Raw genomic sequence first — 8,629 nt, forward strand, 5'->3', positions numbered from 1 at the left:
CGGAGGAAGAGGGGGGCACATGTCCTTAGGGTGCCCCATTCTCCCCCCGAGCGCCCCACGCTCCCCAAAGAGCTCCGTGGGTGCCCCATGGCCCCGTGGGTGCCCCATATGCTCTGGGATTGCCCCTTTCCAGGTTTTCCTATGGACCCCCCGAGAGCCCCACACACCCTCAGGGCACCCAACCCCAGGGGGTGCCCCGTGAGCCCCCCATACACCCCCGGGGTGCCTGTGTACCCCAATACAGCCATAATATCTCCATATACCCCCAGGGTAACCCCTCTCCTCCAATACAGCCCCATACTCAAAGTGCCCCATATTTCTTCTGTGCACCCCCAGGACACCCATGTGCCCCCCTAGAGCCCCAGCATGCCCCATAAACCCCTATAGAGCCCCCCGTGCTCCAAACACCCCTAGACCCCCTCCTGCTCCTCCCCACATTGGGGGTCCATGCCCAGGCAGCCAGAACCCCCCTCCCCAAACTACACCCCACCTTCTCAGGGCCTGTTGTCCCCTGGCACAGCACAGCAGGCTGCAGGCAGGGGGAAACTGAGGCACAGCCAGAGGGTCACCCCACTCTGTGCCTCAGTTTCCCTTCCCAAGGAGGAATTTTACCCACCTCCCTCAAAAAGCTGCACTGCCACCATCCCAATTGCCTTCCCAGCACAATGGGACCCCAGCTTGCTCTGCCCTGGATTATGCTGGAAAAAACACCTTTATTTTCTGAGATTTATAACCCCTGGAGGCCCCTGACAGTGTGGCCCAGCTGCCAGCAACGATGGGACATCCATCAGCAGCCTGCAGTCCCACTGGGACCACAGGACAAACCCCAGCAGTGCTGCGACCTCGCAGAGTCCCCCCAAAAACCAGGGGCAAGGAGAGCCTTCCCCCCAACTCCTCCATCCCACGGGATGGGGTTGGACACCTTCCAGGAGCCCTTTTGGGGTTGGACGCCGTCCAGGACCCCTTTTTGGGGTTGGACACCTTCCAGGAGCCCTTTTGGGGTTGGACGCCGTCCAGGAGCACTTTTTGGGGTTGGACACAATCCAGGAGCCCTTTTTGGGGTTGGACGCCGTCCAGGAGCCCTTTTTTCCTCAGTCCCCATGGGGGATTTGTAGTGAGAGATTTTGGGGTGCCCAGCGAAGCCACCCCGAGTTTCTGCTGTCCGGTTCCTCATCGGGACGTCTCCCCCGATCCGGATCCTGCCCGACGATCCAGGCGAGGCTGCTGGGCAAAATCCTGTGTGGGATGGGAGAGAGGAGCCCAAAGGTCTCTCAGGGTGGCCCTGGGGGTGTCGCCAGCCCTCACCCCGCATGGCACGGGGGTGTCCCCTCTCTCACCTGCCTGCAGCAGGACTCCAGCAGCGCCCCGGAGTGCAGCAGGCACCAGAGCTCCCCCAGCAGCGACACCAAGACGTGCAGGATGTCGCTCCATCGGCCCACGGTGAGGAGGAGGATGAAGAGGCCACCCATCCTCACCAGCACGGTCCGGAACGCCGCCCCCCTGCCCGTGCTCTGCCGGGACTCCTCTGCGAGGACACGGCATTGGGGACACTGGGACCTCGGCAGCCCCGCCACGGGGACACCAAGCATGGAGTGACTTTATGTATAGCCCATGTACCCCCTATACACCCCAGTACATCCCATGTACCCCCACACAGACCCAGGGCACCCCAGGTACCCCCAGGACATCCCGTGTACTCTCTGTACACCCCAGTACCTTCTGTGTACACCCAGGATATATACGCACACCCCCTATAGACCCCCAGGACACCCCATATACCCCTGTACACACCCAGAATGTACCATATACCCCCTACAGACGCCCAGGATACCCCATATAACCCCAGAATGTACCATATACCCCCTTACAGACCCCCAGGATACCCCATATAATCCCAGAATGTACCATATACCCCCTTACAGACCTTCAGGACATCCCATATAGGCCCTATACACCCTGAGAATGTACCACGTATCCCCTAACAGACCACCAGGATACCCCATATAGGCCCTATACATCCCCAGAATGTACCACATATCCCCTTACAGACTCACAGGACACCCCATATACCCCTATACACCCCCAGAATGTACCATAAATCCCCTACAGACACCCAGGACATCCCATATATGCCCAGAATGTACCATATACCCCCCAACAGACCTTCAGGATACCCCATATGGGCCCTATACACCCTGAGAATGTACCATATATCACCTTACAGACCCCCAGAACGCCCCATATGGGCCCTATACACCCCCAGAATGTACTATATACCCCTATACACGCCCAGAATGTACCATATACCCCCTACAGACTTCCAGGACACCCCACATGGGCCCTAGACACCCCCAGAATATACCACATACCCCCTTACAGACCCCCAGGACACCCCATATATCCCCAGAATGTACCATATACCCCCTGCAGACCTCCAGGATACCCCATATGTGCCCAGAATGTACATATACTTCCTACAAACCTCCATGACATTGCATACATCCCCAGAATGTACCATATACCCCCTTACAGACCCCCAGAACACCCCATATGGACCCTATACACCCCCAGAATGTACCATATACCCCCTGCAGACCTCCAGGACACCCCAAATATCCCCAGAATGTACCATATATCCCCTTACAGACCCCCAGGATACCCCATATGGGCCATATACACCCCCAGAATGTACCATATACCCTCTACAGATGCCCAGGATGCCCCACATAGCCCTATACATCCCCAGCCTGTGTTTTATATACCACCTGTACCAGCCTCAGGACAGCCTACATATCCCCTGCATACCCTCTGCACACCCCATATACTCTGCATACATCCCCAGGACCCCCTATCTGCCCCTATACAGCCCCAGGTGGCCCTGAGTGGCCCCACACACCCCGAGTACATCCCACATACCCCCCCCCCCATTGCACCCCACACGCCCCCCAGAGCCGGGGCATCCCATCCCCGCTCACCCTGCATGTAGACGACCAGCAGGGTGTAGCAGATGCTCAGCGGCGTCCAGAAGCGCACGGCCTCGCCCGTGGAGAGGAAATCGCGGTTGATGAGCTCCACGGCGGCCATGTCGGCCACGGCGAAGGTGAGGCCCAGGGCGTTGCGCAGCAGGCGCGGGAGGCCGTGGCCCGCGGGCAGCAGCAGCAGGCACAGGCCGCAGTAGCGCTGCCGGCTGTGCAGCTCGAACAGGGCGCAGACGTGGCGGGCCAGGCGCCGGGCGTGCAGCGCCAGCAGCCCCGCCAGCCCCGCCGCCAGCGCCAGGTTCCAGGTGCGGTGCGGAGCCCCCTCCAGCAGGAAGGTGAGGCCGCAGGACACGCCGCAGCCCAGGGAGTACTGGCACAGCAGGTAGAGCTGGCTGCTGTGGGCGCCCTGCAGAGCAGAGCGGGGGGAGGTCATTGAATCAAGGAATCGGTTTGAGGACCTCCAAGATAATGAGCCCAATTGTTCCCCCAGCACTGGCGAGTTCGCCTCTAATCGTGTCCCCAAGTGCCTCATCCAAACACTTGTTGAATCCTTCCTGGGACCGTGAATCCAGCACTGCCCTAGGCAGCCTGTGCCAGTGCCTGGGCACCCTTCCCATGAAGGATTTTTCCCAATATCCAATCTAAACCTTCCCCGGCTCAGCCTGAGGCTGTTCCCTCTCCTCCTGTCCCCGTTTCCTGGGAGCAGAGCCCAACGCCCTCTGGCTGTCCCCTCCTGTCAGGGAATTGTGCAGAGCCACAAGGGCCCAACTGAGCCTCCTTTCCTCCAGGCTGAGCGCCTTTCCCAGCTCCTCAGCCCCTCCTGGTGCTCCAGTCTCTTCCCCAGCTCTATTTCCATCTCTGTACACACTCCAGCCCCTCAGTGTCCTCACCACAGAGGTCCCAGAAGTGGAGGTGTCCCAGCAGTGCCAGCACAGGGGACAAGCACTGCCTTGTGCCCACACTGGGATGAGCCAGGGGCCATCGGCCTCTTGCCCACCTGGGGACACCTGGCTGAGGTGCAGAGGGACCCATGCACCCCCTGCACCCACAGCCCCTCCATCCCCCGTGGGTGCTGAGCCAGCCCCCAGTTCCCAGCTCCATCCACACCATACCCCACAGTGCCTCAGTTTCCCCCGTGCCGTCTCACCTTGCCGAGGGAGAGGATGGTGCAGACGGCGCGCAGGGAGAACTCCAGCACCACCAGGGCGGCCACACGGGAGCCCACCAGGGCCAGCAGAGCCGTCAGCACCAGCACCTGCAGCGGCTCCAGCAGCGGCCGCCGCGCCGCCATCGCCTCCTTCTCCGCCTGCCTCTCGGGGTCACTGGGGACAGCAGGGGGGACACTGGGACCTCGCAGCCCCACCACGGGGACACCAAGCATGCGGTGGCCTCATGTATATGTAGCCCCTATACACCCCCAGTACATCCCATGTACCCCCTATACAGTCCCAGAGCATCCCAGGTACCCCCAGGACATCCCATGTACCCTCTGTGTACACCTGGGATATATATACACACACCCTACAGACCCCCAGGACACCCCACATACCCCTGTACACCCCCAGAATTTACCATATACCCCCTTACAGATCCCTAGGATACCCCATATGGGCCCTATACACCCCCAGAATCTACCATATACACCCTACAGATCCCAAGGACACCACACATACTCCTATATATCCCAAAATGTACTATATACCCCCTTACAGACCTCCAGAACACCCCTATACACCCTCAGAATGTACCATTTACCCCCTACAGACCCCCAGGACACCCCCTATGGGCCCTATACACCAAAATGGGGTGACAAGCCTTAGTGACATCCCCCTCTGTGCTGTGCAGCAGAGGCTGCAGCCCCTGCCCTGCACCCCTCGGTGCCAAGAGCCAGGGCCCAAGAGCAGATCCCAAAATCAGATCCCCTAAAACCAACCTTCCCCCCCAGAGGGGACAAAGGGCCGGCGCTTACTTTGCACACTGGATGTAGAGATAAACCTTCAGGAGGCTGCAGAGCACCGAGACGGCGCAGGCACCCACCAGCCCTGCGGGGAAAGGCAGCAGTGGGTCACCGGTGTCCCCTGGGCTGTCCCCAGGCCACCCTCGGGGTCTCACCTTGCAGCAGCGCGTCCAGCAGTGCCCAGCCCCACGCCAGCCCCGGCAGCGCCGGCAGCCAGGACCCCAGGGAAAACATCTTCTATGGAGAGGAGCCACAGTGCAGCCAGGCCCCGGCTCCAAGGTCCGCGGGGTGGAGGCGGGGAGTGGCTGCCCCCGGCTGGTAAATCATTACTGGGGCAAGCCAGGGCAGCTGGAGCTCCGGCCGGACGAGATGAGCTCCAGCTGCCCCGTGGAGGTGAAAATTAGGAGAAGAGGGATGTGATGCACATGGAGCGGCTCAGGGACCACCAGCACCTTTAACCCTCCCCATGCCGGCACTGCCGTTCTCCTCTCCACCCTGAGGCATCGCAGCATTTCAGGTCCTGTCCCCTCATCTGCACCACCCCAAAGACCCCAAGACAACACCAAAAATAGAAAAACCTCTTTATTAACATCGGTGGTGGTGGCAGGAGTCTGTCCTACAGCCCTGAGGGCTGCTAGTGCTGAACCATGTTCCTGAGCTTGTCCCAAAAGAAGAGGCTGAGCACGGTGTGGGGGCCGAGGCGAAGGTAGACAGCGCCGAGGCCCTTGTACAAGCCCAGCAGCCCCTCTTTGCTGGAGATTTGCAGGATACAATCCAAAAACCCTCGGTAGAGCTTGCCCTGGGGAGAGAGGAGCCAGCTCTGCCCCCCTGCCGGACGGGAAAAGCCGCGTGTCCCCCGTGCCTTATCCAGAATGGCCTTACCGTGCCGTCGGCGTCCACGGGCTGGTTGTAGAGACGCGTGCTGATCGTGTCAAAAGGTGTCATTGTCACAGCCACAGCCACACCACTCACCATGCCCCCCGCCAGCACCGCCGCCCAGCTGCCCTTCCTGAACCACTGCGGGAAGCGCCGGCATCAGCTCTTGCCAGCAACGAGAGCGAGCCCGGGGGGCCGCGGGCGGCCGGGCCCGCGCACGCCCCGCTCACCTGGCGCTCGCAGACCCAGTCCTTGGCCGAGGCGAAGGTGGCGAGCTGCACGGCCGAGCCCACGGCCACGCGGGGCACGGCGCCCGTCACCCCCCGCCACAGCCCCACCACCCCGTGCTGCTGGTAGATGCTCTTGAAAGCGCCGGAGATGCTCTGGGGGAAGAGAGGAAATTGGGGAAAACGGGGGAAAATGGGAATGGTGCATCCCACCCGGCAAAATATCCCACCCCTGCTGGTCCTTGGTGACACGAAGCCGCTGTTGGCTTTGCAGAGATCTCAGGGGGTCCGGGTTCTCCGGATTCGGTATCGCGGCCCCACGTGCCTGTCACACCCCCTCTGTTCTCGCACTGTTATTTTTAGCATCATTACGGGGCCAAGCGGCCAAACAACAGCTTTAAATTCCTGCTGACCAAAATAGCAGGGTCCCCGCTGGGGCCCGGAGCGTGCACGGACAAAGTGCCACCGAACCCTCTGTGTCCCCCCACCCCGACCCTGTCCCCACTCACCTCATGGTTGTGCTGGTGGCCCACGGCCATGGCCGACAGTGTCTGGGCTTGGAGGTGGGTCTTGACCTTGGGGGGGACAATGCCAGGTGACAAAACCCTCCAGTGGCCCCGCGGGACCGGCTGTGGTCCCCTCATTTTCTTGGCAGATTTTGAGGGGAAGTTTCAGCCCCTCAGACAGACGTGGGGGACACAGCTGAGTAACCAAGTGGCAACTCCAGACTTTGAATCCCGCTCCTTTTACCCCTCTCTCCCAGGGCAAAGGGACCCTGCAAACACCTATGGCTGGAGCTCTGCAACCCAAGAAACCCCTCTAAAATGGGAGGGGGGGAACGCCCACAATTTCTTTTGGGGTAATTTCCTTATGGGGGAGTTCTCTGCTTGTTTCCTATGGGGGATTTGGGGGACAAAGCAGGGGGAGAGCATGCACAGCGCAGCCCCACATTTTGGGGTGGGGGGGGATGAAGTGAAGCGGGGGAAGAGAGAACGCACCAAGCCAGTGTTTATAGGATGCAGCCAAGATGCCGAACCTTTTGGGAGATCCCCAAAACACCCCCCTCCAGAGCCCACGGCCTTTGGGACGGAGCAGCACTCACCAGGTACGCGGGGCTGCCCACGATGGCTCCCACCGCCCCCGCCACGGCCCCGGCGGCCACGGTCCCGCCGGGATACCCGGTCCAGCCGGCGTCCTCGGCGTGCGAATAGCAGTAGAAGCGGACGCCGTTCATGAGCCCCTGGTAGAGCAGCCCGGCCGCCAGCCCCTTCTGCAGCCCCCGCAGCCCGTCCGCCCGGCACACGGCCACGGCCGCCCGCAGCACCCCGCGGTACGGCCGCGGGTACGTGCCCGGGGGCTGCAGCTCGCCCTGCAGCTGCAGCCGCGTCTTCACCACCTCCAGCGGGTTGGTGAGGAAGCAGGCCAGGCAGCCGGCCGTGGCCCCCAGCACCAGGTCGGTCGCCGGGGGCACCCCCCCGGTGGAGGGGGGGCTGTTTTGGGGGGGGTACTGGAATTCCTGCAGGGAATCGGGAGGGCGGGGGGCGAGGGTCCCCGCCGCCATCCGGCACCTGCCCGCGGGGGTGGCCCCAGGCTCCACCTCCCCGAGCAACCGCAGGGAAAAAAAACCCGGGGGGAGCGAGAGCGAGCGAGCGCCGCCTCCTGCAAAGCAACCCCCCCCAATCCAGCCCCCAATTTGGGGAAGGGATGTGGGGCAAAGGTCGGGCTGGGGGTGCGAGTCCGGCCCCCCCCGACACCGGCGCGGCCCCGGCAGCCGCGTCCAGCCGGGCCCGCTCTCACGTGATGGTGCTGCCCCGGCGCAAATAGGGAAAAGCAGGCAAAAAAAAGGGCGGCAACATTGAAATGGAAACGGAGGGAGAGGAATTTTGGGGGCGCACGCAGTCACCCCCCCCGCTCCAGCCAGCCTGGGGAGGAGGATGAGGACTGGGAAACTCGCTGCGCTTGTGGCCGCGGTGCGGGGGGACTTGCAGAGGGTCCCGCCCGCCTCTCCCGGTGCTTTGAAATTGGAGCTTCCCGCGGTAAAATGCTGCGGGGGGTGGGGATGGCTGGGTCCCGCCCCCAGCCGTGGATTCCTATTTAGGGGCTGCGCAGGGACCCCCTGGTACCCCATGGCCGAGGCACCGCGGTGGTTACTGAGGGGCAGGACGTGCGAACCCCCCCGTATCCCAGATCTCCCCCTGCCAGCGGCTGCCCCGGTACCCCCAACACTTTCGTTTCGATGTCAGAAGTCAAGGAGGGTTTACGGCGACAGTGGTGATGCTGGGGGCTGGCCCTATGGCCGTTTCTTTCTCTTTTAGACTGGACTAAAGCTCCTGGATCCAGGGAACTGGGAATATCTCCTGGATCCAGGGATAAGCAAGGACAAAGCATGAAGACTCTGTGTCCTGATGGGTAATTCCCAGCTGAAGCCATAAACGTGTCCCACTGCAGGGTTAACGCTGTTGAGGAGCTCGAGGTGCACGTCCTCCCCTCTTTTCATCCAAATCCCCCCTTCTGCCTGCCCAGAGTCTTCCCACAGGCTCCAAAGTGATGGCAGGAGGAGCAGCAGCCCCAGTGGCAGAATCTGATGTGGG

General features: G+C 61.8%; 2 protein-coding genes across 4 annotated transcripts; both read right to left on the minus strand.

Annotated features, from left to right (window-relative positions):
• Positions 1 to 708: 708 nt before the first annotated feature.
• Positions 709 to 5,410, minus strand: TMEM82 (transmembrane protein 82). 2 transcript variants are annotated; one of them, XR_008484052.1, is made up of 7 exons: positions 5,091 to 5,410; positions 4,948 to 5,020; positions 4,126 to 4,300; positions 2,976 to 3,384; positions 1,338 to 1,525; positions 1,041 to 1,236; positions 709 to 922 (listed from the first exon to the last, which is right to left on the minus strand). XR_008484052.1 is itself a non-coding variant. In XM_054291928.1 (6 exons), exons 1-6 carry the CDS (start codon positions 5,167 to 5,169, stop codon positions 1,171 to 1,173), a joined length of 990 nt encoding a protein of 329 aa, XP_054147903.1. In that variant the 5' UTR covers positions 5,170 to 5,410; the 3' UTR covers positions 709 to 1,170. The 2 variants fall into 2 exon arrangements, 1 of the variants encoding a protein (XP_054147903.1); XM_054291928.1 differs by having other exon boundaries at positions 709 to 1,236.
• On the minus strand, positions 4,999 to 7,753 carry SLC25A34 (solute carrier family 25 member 34). Of its 2 annotated transcripts, XR_008484053.1 has the most exons (6): positions 7,141 to 7,753; positions 6,548 to 6,613; positions 6,042 to 6,194; positions 5,818 to 5,952; positions 5,514 to 5,734; positions 4,999 to 5,020 (listed from the first exon to the last, which is right to left on the minus strand). XR_008484053.1 is itself a non-coding variant. In XM_054291929.1 (5 exons), exons 1-5 carry the CDS (start codon positions 7,597 to 7,599, stop codon positions 5,570 to 5,572), a joined length of 978 nt encoding a protein of 325 aa, XP_054147904.1. In that variant the 5' UTR covers positions 7,600 to 7,753; the 3' UTR covers positions 5,503 to 5,569. The 2 variants fall into 2 exon arrangements, 1 of the variants encoding a protein (XP_054147904.1); XM_054291929.1 differs by lacking the exon at positions 4,999 to 5,020 and having other exon boundaries at positions 5,503 to 5,734.
• Positions 7,754 to 8,629: the final 876 nt, after the last annotated feature.

This window comes from Melozone crissalis, unplaced genomic scaffold (genome assembly GCF_028551555.1).
Source record: "Melozone crissalis strain CALT ecotype California unplaced genomic scaffold, PUWL_Pcris_2 ptg000107l_1, whole genome shotgun sequence".
Lineage (NCBI taxonomy): Eukaryota > Metazoa > Chordata > Aves > Passeriformes > Passerellidae > Melozone > Melozone crissalis.

What these genes read in the sequence shown, in the direction of transcription:
- SLC25A34 (XM_054291929.1), bottom strand. Translation starts at nt 7,599, where the DNA reads ATGGCGGCGGGGACCCTCGCCCCCCGCCCTCCCGATTCCCTGCAGGAA. An exon ending in TGGGCAGCCCCGCGTACCTG is followed by an intron (nt 6,614 to 7,140) that starts GTGAGTGCTGCT and finishes GTCCCCCCCAAG; the next exon opens with GTCAAGACCCACCTCCAAGC. An exon ending in GCCACCAGCACAACCATGAG is followed by an intron (nt 6,195 to 6,547) that starts GTGAGTGGGGAC and finishes CTCTTCCCCCAG; the next exon opens with AGCATCTCCGGCGCTTTCAA.
- TMEM82 (XM_054291928.1), bottom strand. Translation starts at nt 5,169, where the DNA reads ATGTTTTCCCTGGGGTCCTGGCTGCCGGCGCTGCCGGGGCTGGCGTGG. An exon ending in CCATCCTCTCCCTCGGCAAG is followed by an intron (nt 3,385 to 4,125) that starts GTGAGACGGCAC and finishes TCTGCTCTGCAG; the next exon opens with GGCGCCCACAGCAGCCAGCT. An exon ending in TGGAGTCCTGCTGCAGGCAG is followed by an intron (nt 1,237 to 1,337) that starts GTGAGAGAGGGG and finishes CATCCCACACAG; the next exon opens with GATTTTGCCCAGCAGCCTCG.